The 13,948-nt window shown below is 44.8% G+C and overlaps 1 protein-coding gene across 1 annotated transcript in view; it reads left to right on the top strand.

Annotated features, from left to right (window-relative positions):
* Window positions 1-13,948, top strand: part of LOC144790897 (uncharacterized) — a 127,870-nt gene that overhangs the window by 23,845 nt on the left and 90,077 nt on the right. The window contains exon 5 of the mRNA XM_078665541.1: window positions 13,523-13,527. Coding sequence (XP_078521667.1) covers window positions 13,523-13,527 — 5 coding nt within the window. The remainder of the gene's footprint in view (window positions 1-13,522; window positions 13,528-13,948) is intronic.

Raw genomic sequence — 13,948 nt, 5'->3', positions numbered from 1 at the left:
ACGGTAAATCAGTATTTAAAAGGGCCTGAACCTCAGTCCGGGTGTTAGCTATGTGAAGCACGAAAGTTTCATGAGCCGAACTCAAGGCCACTTCTTTCTGGGACAATAGAGCCCTTAGTCTAGTCATGCCGTTGAACTCTGCCTTCAAGGTTGGTATGCGTGGCCAAATGGAAACCTCCCTATTTTCATGTGTGGGTGGGTACAAGACATTTCTGCAGCAAACGACACGTTCACTTACTGTTACCACATAAGCTACACCTTTAATTAACCCGCAACAATCTTCATTATTCAAAAGTAAATAACTCCCGTTCCCCAACAAGGTAAAAGTCGGGGTGATTGCTGGTACAGGAGTGCCTTTTAAAACACAGGCCAAGTTTGGTCGGTCCTGGTTGCAAGAACCGTGTAATTGTATGTGCCTACACATTAACGAGTGATCTGGAGTTTCCGTACATTCCTCCCCATTTAGATAAACTTCCTGGCCGTCTTTCAAACATCTATAAGTGAAAGGAAGGGACCAGACTTCATGGAGAAATGCACTACCTAAGGGCTCATAGCGACCTATGGCAACATATCGCATACAATTTGTAAATTTATACAGTGCAAAAGGCAAAGTTATTGAACCGTGGATAAGCCACGTTGCATCGTTGGCCTCTGCCACAGAGAAAGGCAAGGACTCCAATTTCTCAAAAATGTAACATAGAAAATGAAGCATCTCGCATGGAAAGCAAGCGCTGCTTGTCAGTCAAATTAAAGGGAGCAAAGAGAGAAGAAACATTCATGTAAGTCCATGGCACCTTGCCAGCCTTCAACGTTTAAAGGGTCCATGCAAATTGCATGATAGAACGTAATTGATTTTGACCATGGTACAACACAGACACTTCATCATGCACAATATCCACTACAGAAGACACAATGTTATCCAAAGTGTAAATGCGGGAAGAAAGCATGTTAATACTATTATCTACCACAGCAAGCACCTTTTCTAAATTAGCCTGATCTATAGCCCTAAGGCGTGTCGCAGCCTCAATCTGTGATGTCTTCCAGATTTCATTGTAAACAGCATAAATCCATCGTTTTGATCTACCACTAGCCGGGCCTTTTATGAAATCATTTAAATCAACATCATCATTTAGTTTTGCAAGATGTAATTTAACTGCAGATAATTTAGAACGTTTCAGCCACGTTTGACATAATTTACCCACAGAGTAAGTTGTGACAGAATGCTCAGTTTCAAAACGTGAATCTGGTTTAACCTGAGCAAAACCGTCAGACAAACCCAGAAAACGGCGCTGGCAAGAATCAGCACTCTTGTGCCACACTAGCCAACCTTTTGGGTCTATACTAGATATGTTAAAGGAAGAATTCAGCAATAGGGTCTGTAAGTCCCTAATCGAAAATTGAGTATAATTACTCCAGCCTGAATATTCCTCTAACTCGGGGAAAGAAGAAAAATTTAGTTTTTTAGCAGTAGCCAATCCAAAGCATGTCGTTTGTGAAATAGTAGAATTCAAAAACAAAATCTGATTCGAGATGAGACATGCACGGTGCAAAGCCTCAGCGCCTTGTACCTGCCAGTTTTTAGAACCCCAAACTGATTTTAGGTCAATTGTTTCCTTCCATAATTCATAACCGCCAACAGCCAGCTGATCAAGAAAGGACTTCGAATACAATAATTTGGTATCGGTAAGTCTAACCTTGGACATAGGCTTCTGTGTCATTTTAAAATAAAAGGACTCGGGATTAGACTGATTGAAGTCAGTAAAATAAGTGTACTTTTTCAAAAAAGTACTAGAACTGCCTTGTATAGGAGCTGGGCAATGCTCCCATTGTGTATAATTTACAGTATTCCTTCTGGAAGCTGTTTTATGTAAGAAGTGATTGCCAAAATGTTGAAGGCAAAACAAATCACCATAATTAGCAGATTCTAAATATAAATCTTCAGCATCAAAGGCAGCATAGTATTTCAAATCAGAAAACAAAGACTCTACGGCCTGAACATCCCAATCATCAGAACGTATGTTTTGTTTCACCACATCCCCCATGTTAACTCTAAGCACATTGGGGACATTAACAACCTCGGTAGGGCCATGAATTTGAAACCTAACGGCATCCCATACTATCCCATCAAGGACAGGCCAAGCAGTGATGTTAACAAACGTCAAGTCTCTTCTCAGTCTATGTGCAGAATGCGATGAGGAAAGGGGAGCCAAAGTTCCATTGAGATGGCGAATGCATGTTCTTTCCTCGACATAGTGTCCATTTACCAATCGGAAAAAATAAAATACAAAACCAATTGACATAAAAAGATATATCGAAAAAAGCACCAGCCAAATATATGTCCAAGGGGGAATTAAAAAATTTTTTTTAAACAAGGTAGCATAAACTGCAAAACGTGAAGGTTTCTTCGAGGCAATGGAAACAGAGTCAAATGAAAATCTGGATTCTGTGGCCAAACGTGCTTGCAGGTCAGGCATGGACAAGTCAGTGGGGTAAGTATAGTCAATTTCAGCAAGGTATGTACCGGGCAAAGTACTTAATAAAGGACTGGAAATCGCAGGTAATTCAATGGCTACTACAGTTTCATGATTAGAAGCTGTGGGCAAAACTAAATTTCTCACAATGGAAGGACAGGAAACAGCCGGTGTCATGCTAAGAAGAATCGGCCACTCTGTGTATCTTGACATTGTCAATTGAGATAAACCTGTTTTCCTTACGACCAGGGAGCGGTGGTAAAATGACTGTTCTTGTGCCCTTCACTCCAAGGACTGGAACCGGAGCTCAATAGGAAGGACCAAATTCTTTCTTGTTGTCGATCTTCTCTCGAACCAGTTCTCCAACTTGGGGTAGCCAGCCGACTACCGGGATCTGCAACGCAACATCCGATGTGGAGGGCAAATGTTCCTTTGCAAGACTGTCTCTGGTCTCTTGTAGATTCTGTAAAACAGTACAATGTTCATCTACGTCAAAGGTCGTGGCGCGAGCCACGCAGTCTAGACCGTCAAGGTCAGGGACGAACATCTTGATACCAAAGAGAATTTCGTATGGGGTCCGCCCACCCAGAGACCTTCTAGGGAGATTATTAAGAGCACGCTGCACGCCATAGAGGTGGGCTAGCCAGTTTCTGCCAGTGCCTTTAACTCGAGCTGTCAAAGATTGCTTTAAATCACGGTTCATTCGCTCCACTACACTGTTACCCTCAGGTCTGTAGGGAGACGAAAACTTGACTTGGACCCCCATCGAATTCATGGCATCCTTATACGCCTTAGAGGCGAAAGCCGGACCCTGATCCGAATGGAAGGTACCACAGGCAAAAATCCCTACAAAGATGCGCAAATCTCTAATGACAGTCTGTGAATCAGCGCTGCGATGGGGCCAGACCCACACAAAGCGTGTGCATGAATCAACTGCAACTAAGATGTACTTATATGCAGTATCAGATGAAAAAGGACCGCAGTGATCTAAATAAACACAACCTAGTGGTTTATTAGATATGTACAACTGAGTCTGTGGCGGACGCGCAGCAGTTGAAGGTTTAATCTGCTGACATATGTCACAAAGAAGGACATAATCACGCGTCTGTTTGTACAGTCCCCGCCACCAGAAACGTTGTTGTAATTGAGTTACAGTGGCTGAGACGCCCGCATGCGCAGACGCCACACCTTCATGAGCCGCAGTAATCAAGTCTGCCCTGCGATCCGCGTTGGGAATCAAACGTTCACCAACATCAGGAATTTTCACAAAAGGAACCTTTTCGGGACTTAAGTGGTATGTGTACTTCGAAGGGAACCCCGAAGGGTGTTTACCTCCCTTCTCAGTGGCAGTAACAGCTGCCAAGATGTCAGTATCAATCTTACTTTTGGACCGTGCAACTGCTGCAACTAAGTATGTAGACACTGCTGATTTCGCTGCTTCATCAGCAAGCGAGTTACCGACAGCGTGGACTCCCACACGCTGATGGCCAAGAGTATGAATTACAAAAACGAGCGGCAACGAAGCCTTAAGCTCTGCCACTCGAACCCAGATCAATTTATGTTTTATTGTGCTACCCTTGGAATCACGAAAGTCATTCTGAATCCAAAAGAACAAGTTTTCATTGTAAGACTGGACACAGTAGAAAGAATCACTTACAATAAGAGTAGTAACACTAGGATCTGCGTACTCCAACGCTAGTAAGAGAGCACGAAGCTCTGCCAATTGTGCGGTGCAATCTCCCAGTGGCAACGTGCAACGTGTGCACTTCCCTGGATATGAACTCATCGTTCAACATAGCACCTACCACAATGGCGCATGCGGAAACGTAGGCATGTTTAGAGCCATGCGCAACCTGCGCCGAACCATCAGTGTAAATGATGCAATGGAAGTCCTCCAAAGGTCGCATAGCTAGAGGAGCAGGGTGAACAAACTCATACTGCAAGTACTCCTGCGACCGCAACGAGGCGTCAAAAATAAACGTGACATCCGTGGACGTCAAGGACGCAGCCCACTGAATCCACCGAGGGTGCAAAGCTTTTGAATTTGGTACACTGGCTTTCGTGACTGCCTCCAAATGAGGACAGGGTGTTACAACCAACATGCGTTTCCCTTGTGACAGAGCCCGTTCTTTAAGAATAGCCATCTGTACAGCTGTTAAAACCTTTTCCACAGTGGGAAACCGCATCTCAGCCGAAGTGTACAAGTGTGACTTGTAAGCAATAGGTACTGTGTCTCCTTCATTAAAAGTGAGGTACGTGAAACCCGCTGTCCCTGGTATTATTCTTATCACCAGGTTGGTATGGTTGTCACGAGTCAGTAAGAACTTAGAAGCGAGCAAATCAGCCTGCAAGGATTGCAAAATGGCTGAATGCTCAGGCAGCCAGCATGATTTCGAAAAATTTGGTTGTATCAAAGCATACAAAGGCTTGATACGCTGGGCATATTCCGGAATGTATGTCCTCCCGAAATTTAAAAAGCCCAGCAAAGACTGTAATTTTTTCAGTGTAGTAGGAGCGCGCAACTGTGCGCACTTCTCCAAGAAGTGAGGAGCCAAACCTCTACCTTCATTGTTGAGCTCATAGCCCAAAAACAACACTGTGTGCTCAGCAATGTGCGATTTTGCAAAGTTAAATTTGTAACCCATGTCTGCAAAGTTCCAAATAACAGAATTTACACGACACAGATGCTCCCAAATATCGTCGTCTGTGAGATATATGTCATCCACATACGAACAAGCATCTGGGTCGAGTGCCTCCAGAATAGAGACAATGCGAGCGGTAAACATACCAGGACTATTCTTATAGCCCATTGGGAGACGCCGGAATTGTTTTTGGACCCCAGCGCACGTAAAACTGGTCCATTGGGAGATAAAGCTGTCCAATCTGTGGGCATAGAAACCGTTGGATATGTCAAGCGTTGTCTTAAAACGCTTACGCACGAGACTATCCACAAGGGCAGAGCCGTGAGTATTCTGTACTGCGCAGTTACGGCAATGCGAGTTCAAATGCCGGTAATCCAATACCAAACGATATGATCCGTCAGGCTTGGTCACAGTAAAAAGAGGATTATTCATCGGTGACACACATGTTTCAATAACTCCTTGATATTCTAATTGTTCAAGGATTTCCGCGACGGAAGCTTTGGCTTCACGCCGAATGGGATATTGAGGTTGAGGCTGCGGCTGAGACCGCAACGGAATCTCGTGGCAAGGGGACAATCTGTCCCAACCACATTGGTTACGGTACAGAGCCGGTGCGAGAGCCCGAGCCCACTCTTCTGCAAAATGCTGCGCATGCTCTTTCGAGACAGTGTTCGCGAAACTGGGGAGGATTACCTCCTCCCTTCGCGGCGCCGCGAGCACAAAAGGTGGGGGCCAGTCAGCCTCCGAAAGCAAAATATCATACGTAGAAGACAGATTTTCCCAAAACACCCCTTTTACGGTACGCTGTATGTCACCTTCAATTAACAGGACAATTTCATAAAGTCGTTCAGGGGGAGCAAGTCTCGTATCGGCTGTATCAATCACAACGTAGACATCAGTCGCTGTCACCCTCAGTAGTGGACGCAGCGCCTCTCTGACTATGGTAATCTCCGCCGCGCTGTCCAGCAAGGTCAGAGCCCACGTCAGATTCCGAAGCCGCGTTCTCACTATCTGTAGCATATCGATGCGCTGTTAAGGCTGCAACTTTCTTTTTCGCAAACTGCGGTCTTTTCGGCGTAGAATCCTCCTGCTTCACTGAGCCTTCAATCTGGTGGGGCTGGCCACATCCCTGTTGGCCACCACGTCCCCTACCGCCTCCTCCTCCACCGGTTTTCGGGGCCGATGAGTCCTGAAAGGAACGAGGAGAGCGTTGATCAGAAACCTGAAATCGATCAGGCGATTTAATCATCGCGCGATCGCGCAAATCATAAACGTTTTCAGTCGGCGCGGGAACTTGTGTTGCAGGATAAGAATCCTGAGTCTGCTTTTGTTGCTTCCCCTGTGACTGTTTTTTAGGCCAATTTTGTTTTTTGGACTTGGGCTGGACATCTGCCGCAGCAGACTGTCCTTGTGGTTGTTTTTTCTCCTTGACAGGAAAATATTTCAGACCTCTACTTGTGCGGCCAATCGTCTTATAGGCGGCCACAACTATCTTCGCTAACTGTCGGGGTTTATCGGCATCGGGCAGAGCAGCCAAAGCATTCGACACCTGAAAGTTCACCGCATCTCCTTTAATATTGGAGAGTATGAGATCACTTACTATCTCAAACGAACCACACAGGCGCATACCCAATTCAACCGCAGCCTCCGGACCGTGATCATCCTGAACACGTTTAACGATCTCAGGCAGTGCGGTCATAGACGGGGTGCCGAAACACCTCGTATAAACGGCCGCAAACGTTTTTCCCCAGCTTTCACAGTCAACGAGCTCAGGAGTTAAATCCTTAGGTAAAGTGATCGTCAACATTCTATGTTTATCAGCAGGAGTAGAATTCGGAAACACAGCCTCCAGTTGATCAAACTTCTCGGCAAGCCAGAAAGGGAAGTCATCGTTATCAACGGGACGCTGACCAAAAACCGAATTTACCATAACCGGATTTAGGCGTAAACCGCCACGTTCCGTTTGAACGGCCGCACACCCGGGGGACCACCCGGGAGATGACGACCTATGTATTGCACCAATGCACGAATCACAGCAATCGAGACAACGTGTAATCTGCGAATATCAGCAAGGGGACAAGCGCCGTGATTCGGGTGCGGGGTGAATCCACCCAAAGCAGGCCAATTTGTACCTGGAATGGAAAGTGGACCTAACCTCGCATCGGACAAAGAGTGGGGGAGGGCGCCATCAAACCAAACGCGATGCTGCCAATGATCAATAGGTATTTCCAGTGCCCTGTACGGGGTGTATTCAGCCGGTACAGGGGAGGGTGTGTAGGTGTGGAACACACCAGAATTTGCGTCCACTGCCGGAAACGTTACCCATGAATAAAACAGTTCGAACGGGTACGCCGGATCCGCACACACCACTAAAATCACAGCCATGCCCTCCAACGGGACCTGGTATGTCTGTAGATGGGTGCGCACCGCAATGCGACTATGCTGCGCAATGACCACAGCCACAGCCATGATTTCACCGGAACCACAGAAAAACAAAGTCAACTTTGTAGCACAACTGGGTAGTAAGTCAAGGAAACCGTTTTAGATAGATTCAAGCTTGAAAAGACCTATTTCAAAAATAGGTAGGTTTCACCGACACCACCGTTTTCCGGAAACGATAGTGAAGGGGTTAAGGTTTGAACGATATACTACTCGAGTGTCATGATATAAGACCACCAACGTACGGGCGCCATGTAGCAGGGTTTCTGTTCTCCCACAGAACTGTGCACAGAGGATTGGAACCTCAGCGAATTAGGGTGACCCAAAACTCACCTTAGTACCCAACAAACCCCTTACCGAGCTAGCTACAGTGTCTCATTGGTCATAACAAACTCCCAATGTTTAGACAAACCAGAACATGAGCTTACAATACCTCAGGTTACGTGGAACACATGAGCACTCTTTCATTATGCAATCATTTCAAACCAGAACGTGGAGTCAAGAACACGTGAACATTTGAAATATTTATTTACTAATGTCGTCTTCTCAGGCGCAGTATCTTAGATAATACAAGGAAACATATTATCAAAAGCAAAGTTATCAGCATAGTTACTAGTCCATAGAAAGCAAATGGTGACAGCATGTTATCATGCTGTAATGAATAAGAGTTAACAACACTTATTTCTCACCCTCCCTAACACACATATTATATTAATAGCTAAGAAGGTCTCTTTGGGTTTGAATTAGGGCGGGCCCATACCTCAGGATCCTAGAATGAAGGGATCACATCAGCATACACCAGCTCTCTCTGCATGCGAACAGCATCAAGTGTGTTATGTGTGCCTCAAGCAAAGCAATATAAAACCCGCCTTAAAGCCAAAGTTGGCAGAAGCTGCACTTATGTTATGTCTATGAAGGCGCGAAGATCAGACCTCATAACAATTCAGTATCTTGTTGTTCCTGAAGCTTCAGCACTCTCTGTACAGACATAGTTTATTGAGCAAAGCTGATATCAGAGTAATAACATATTATTCTCATGTAAATCACAACGAACTACTAGGTTGAAAGCTAAATCAACAATTAAGTGTCGCGTGCAGAAGCAGCAAAAGGAAAAATGGCGTTTAAACATGTAATGTGCCTATGCTAACTTAACGCATTATAAAGATATATAGTAGCTATATGACAGAGTGTTCTTCGCGAGCTGGGTGTTCCCATCCACCTCCTTTCAGTCCTGATATGGCTACATGAGGCTACCTTCGCGCAAGTTAGATGCAGGAAGAGTGGCGAATTAACATTTAGATTCCCCGTTGACCGGGGGGAAAGGCAGGGCTGTGTGCTTGCACCGACCCTGTTTTGCCTCAACGTCAACGGGGTAATCGCACACCTTAACGGGGTCCAGTATAATGACGTACCCAAGCTAGCAGGGAATAGGGTACCGGCGATAATGTTAGCCGATGATATCCTCTTGCTCTCTAGATCCCCAATGGGCATTCAACGGACGTTGGATGGTTTTGTAGAATTTTGTGCTGCTCGGGGACTGGAGATCAACTCACTTAAAACAAAATACATGATCTTCAACCCACCTAGAACCGCAAGACCCAATCCCAACATAGGTAAAACAAGATTGGAAAGGGTAAGCACCAGTGTTTACCTAGGGGTCACAATTATTGAGTCTGTCTTGGGGTCCCAAGCAAACTAAATCCCTACTAAAACTTGCCCAATTATCTGGTGGGATCCTCAAACTATCTAATGTCTCAAGGATTAAACCTCTTCCCCCCCTTTGGAGATCTACAAATCTCAAGCTAGGGGTGCAATATGTATGGTGGTGAACTATGGGGTCATTGTAACAACATCCAATTCACTAGGGTAGAGAACAACTTTATAAGTCACTTGCTAGCCCTTCCGCCCAGTACCCCGCTCTTCCCACTAAGACTCAATATGGGGATTTTGCCAATCGAGGAGGGGTTAGCCCTAAAACCACTAAGGTTCTGGCGTCGGCTTTGGGCCACGCCAGAGCTGATTAACTATAGGCAGGAGCTCAGGGAAATACTCACTTTCCCAAGCATACTCAAAATCCCCTGGCTTATGGATATCAAGAAGGAATTGACCAGGTTGGGACTTTACATCCTATGGTCTGACCCTGAGCAGGGTTGCAAAGAGATTTCGGCCATCACGCTGGCAAAGGTATATCCTGCACAATCAGGGTTTCGCACCTCTCATAGTACTGAGACTGTCCTAGTGGAGGCGGTGGAGGCTATTCGGGAGTGTTTGGACGTGGGTGGGGGGCAGCACTTATTTTGCTTGACCTCTCGGCCGTGTTCGACACGGTCCCTCATGCCCTCCTTCTGGCTCGATGGCTGAGATTGGGGTATGTGGAGCAGCTTGGGGTTGGCTTAGGTCCTTTCTGGATGAGCGGGTTGAGCAGATTTGGCTCCCCCCTTTTTCTTCTTCCCCTCAGTTGGTCACCACTGGAGTCCCACAGGGCTCTTCCCTCAGCCCGTTCCTCTTTAACATTTATGTTACCCCGCTTTTATATCTTGCAGAGGAGCTCGGGCCAAGGTGATGGCCTATGCTGACGATACGCATCTGTTGTTCACCTGGGAAAAGACTTCAAGCTCGGCTTTAGCATCCCAACAGTGCCTAGTTTCCATCTTCAAATGGCTGGCTGACGCGCAGCTGAAGTGTAATGAACAAAAATCTGAGATCTTACTCTTCTGCAGATTTCCTGCTGACTTTCGCGAGCAGGTGTGGCCCCCTGACTCCCCGCTCCCCCTATGTCGGAACAGCCGGCAAAAAACCTGGGAGTTTGGTTCGATGAGAGCCTCTCTTTTTCTGCCCATATTAAGAAACTTGCCGGCTGTTGCTTCGGTCTCCTCAAGACCTTGCGGATCTTTTTTCCGCTTCTCCCCCAAGCAGCCAGAGAAACCGTCATTTGCGCCCTGATCCTTTCACGACTGGACTACTCCAATGCTCTCCTTGCTGGGTCCCCTGGATATCTGCTTAAAAAACTCCAGATTGTCCAGAATACGGCCGCTAGATTGCTACTGGGCCTCTCGGCAAGGAATAGTGTGACCACTCAACTTCGCTCTCTGTTTATGTTTATGTTTATGTTCAGGAAATTTGTATTGCGCACAAATACCCTGGGGTGTCTCGGCGCATGAGGACTGTAATCCAGACAAGAAGTGCTAGTGAGACTCACTGATTGAATAGCCAGGTCTTTAAATGTTTCCTAAAGATTAAGAGAGTGGGGCTGCTTTTAATGGAGAGGGGCAGAGTATTCCAGAGTCTGGCGGTGGCAACAAGAAAGCGTCTATCTCCCCAAGAGGAGGTTTTTGTGCGAGGAACTGGTAAACAAAGGGCCGTGGAGGAACGGAGCGTTCTTGAGGGGGAGTATATATGAAAGGCCTTTTTAAGGAACAGAGGGCCTGCGTTGTGGATGGCCTTATAGGTGATGCAAAGGGCCTTGAACTTAATCCGGTTTCTGACCCGAAGCCAATGAAAATGCCGGATGGCATTGGTGATGGATTTAAATGTAGGAATGCCGGGTAAGACCCTAGCTGCAGCATTCTGAACCGACTGCAGCTTGTTCAGGACCTTCTCTTGGGCATTAAGGAGGAGTGCATTACAGTAGTCGATCTTAGAGAAGATCAGGGTGGTAACAAGGGTCTTTCCCGCCGAAGCCGGGAGATAGGGCATAAGCTTCTTGATTTTCCTTGGGAGGTAGAAGGATGAGGATACCACATTGTTTACGTGGTGGTTGAAAATCAGTTTATCATCAACCATTACTCCTAGGTTTCTGTCCTTGGTAACAGGTTGTGGTTGGGTGCCCATTTCTTTGGGCCACCAGATGGAAGACCAGCCGGGGGATGGGTTGCCAAAGATCATGACCTCGGTCTTGTCTGAGTTTAATTTTAAACAATTGTTGGTCATCCAGGAGCTAGTGGCTAGCATACCCTCCTGAAATCTGAAAGCGACTGCTTCCCCATCTTTGTGTACCTCTGCACTGACTTCCGGTCATTGAAAGGGTCAGGTTCAAATCCTTAGTTTTGGCCCATCGTGCCCTTCATGGCCTTGGTCCTCTCTATCTTCAAAAGCGGGTTTCCTTCTATACCTCTGCTCGTGCTCTTCGATCCGCGACCCAATGCTTTGCCCGGGTGCCTCGGTTCAGGCTTAAAAGGATGGGGGTAGTTCCCTCGCCGTGAAGGCTAGTGCAGCCTGGAATGCCCTTCCCCTCTCCTTGCGGTCTATTCAGAACCTTGCCGCTTTTAAAAAGAAAATGAAAACTCATTTATTTGCTTCTTAATCTCTTCTTGTGATCTTTCCTGCACTTTGCCATTTTTAAGAAAATATATGACCGAAACACCAAACTCGCCTCCCTGTTTGTTATCTTCCTCTTGTTCCCTTCTGGCTTTGCGCCGGGACACTCATGAGTATCCGTGCGCGCTACAAGTGGACATAACATAACATAACAACATAACATATCGTGCTGAGAACTTGAACGTGGCCCTGTGTAATCCCAATATCGGCTCCAGAACCGCTACTCTTCTTTTGATGAAATATATAAATAGTTTTGAATGTTTTCTAGATATAATTTACCCTGTGTTAGTCAGAAAACTGTATGTGCAATGGAGATATGGCGTTCTACCCCTACGAACCTTCACATGCAAATGGGCCATGTCTGCTCCGAAAAACTGCCCTCAGTACAATGTGAAAGTGAATCGGAGACTAATGTCTTCTTTTTTTGCCCTGCCTATTTAAAATCGAGGAGGCATTGGCTTATACCATTGTGCAAAAACCTTGGTTTCCGGCAATGTGCGCATGCACTCAGAATATTGAAAACTGACACCGCTGGACCAATTGTTTTTGCTGTTTCGAAGTTTCTGGCAGCTATGTGGCGTATTTGTACTGTTTTAATTGACCAGGGTTAATGCATGGTATATGGGCTAATTGATAAACTTGCTCCGTCTCTTTTTTTAACATTTAAAAATACTGACATGTTTTTAATAGAATTCAATTTTATTGTTCTAATTTGGATGTGATTTGCAATAATTAATTGTCATGTATAAACTGTAACATCTATACATCTGTCCATGTTTTAACCTGTGCTTTTATGGTATTTTTTTACCGAAATAAAGATTTTATGATGATGATGATGATGATTAGGCAATTTACCCCGATGTTCTCCTTTGTAGTGCCTACAGAATAACCCAACAGACTTAATTTATAGTGCAATCACACTTTCTTCATTCTAGCTCTGCCCTTCTTGTCCACCCGGAAACGTCTAACAAGTTGTTATTGTTACTCAGTATCCTGGAATCTGGGGATTGCTGATTTTAGATTTTCTGTCTCTCGTTCTCCTAGCAAGTGGAAGGGTTTCTCCCACATTTAAGTGCAACTTTGGAATTTGCGACATGGCCTGTCTACTTCCAGTTGGTCTTAGGGTGGACAAATATATCAAATTTCAGAGGAGCCTGAAATGAGCCCTTAAAGCTTGTGGCAGGCTTCTTGTTGGTGAAGGTACGGAATGTTACTTCCTGTCTGCCCTCCCCCACGAGCTGCTTTGGTAAAGTTCATTAATATTGCTATATTGGTTACAACTCATTTCAGTAAATGTTAATAACAGTTGATCATTAAAGTATACTTAATTTTGACTAGAAAGAAAAATATATTTTCAAATTAAAAATGTATCAAACTAAAAAGAGATTAGAGTTATCAAGCAAAACACCCAATTACCTTTGCTCTTGTTTTCTATTTGTTATCACTCAGGACCCTGGGTTATTCACTGTTTCCCATCTATAATTCTATATGTAAAAATTCTGGCTCCCTCTTTTCCATTTTACTGCTTTTTACAGATAAATACAGACAGAAAAACATTTACATTCATGTCTGTATTTATTTTTGAATATGGATAAATACAGAACTTGGGTTGCATTTTGAGTTATTCCTAATACTGTCTGCCTTGACTGCCAGGCCAGGTAAGGGTCTGCCTTGACTGCCAGGATAGGTAAGGGTGTTAAAAAAGAAAGGAACTTTAGAAAAGAGGTTTAACCAGCAGTAGATATTCACAACGTTGATAACGAAATTAGCATATTTTCATGTAAGTGCATTGATTTATCTTCTCCGGTGTTCATAGCATTGAAACCTGACAGGCATTTAAGCAATAGTGGAAATTTATTGGGTAAATAAATGTGGAAATATACTAATTTCAGTTTAATTGTTCACACAACTCAAAATAAATATGGATAAATACAGATAAAATTATCCAAAAATAAATATGCATAAATGCAGATGGAAATGTTAAAAAAATAAATACCATAAAACCAGGAGCCCTAGATAATATTAACATTCTATTCAGGATTGCAGTAAGCTATGGATTTCAAATTAAAGTGGAGCTAA

Source organism: Lissotriton helveticus, chromosome 11, assembly GCF_964261635.1.
Source record: "Lissotriton helveticus chromosome 11, aLisHel1.1, whole genome shotgun sequence".
Classification (NCBI taxonomy): domain Eukaryota; kingdom Metazoa; phylum Chordata; class Amphibia; order Caudata; family Salamandridae; genus Lissotriton; species Lissotriton helveticus.
This window is presented reverse-complemented; position numbering and strand designations above follow the sequence as displayed.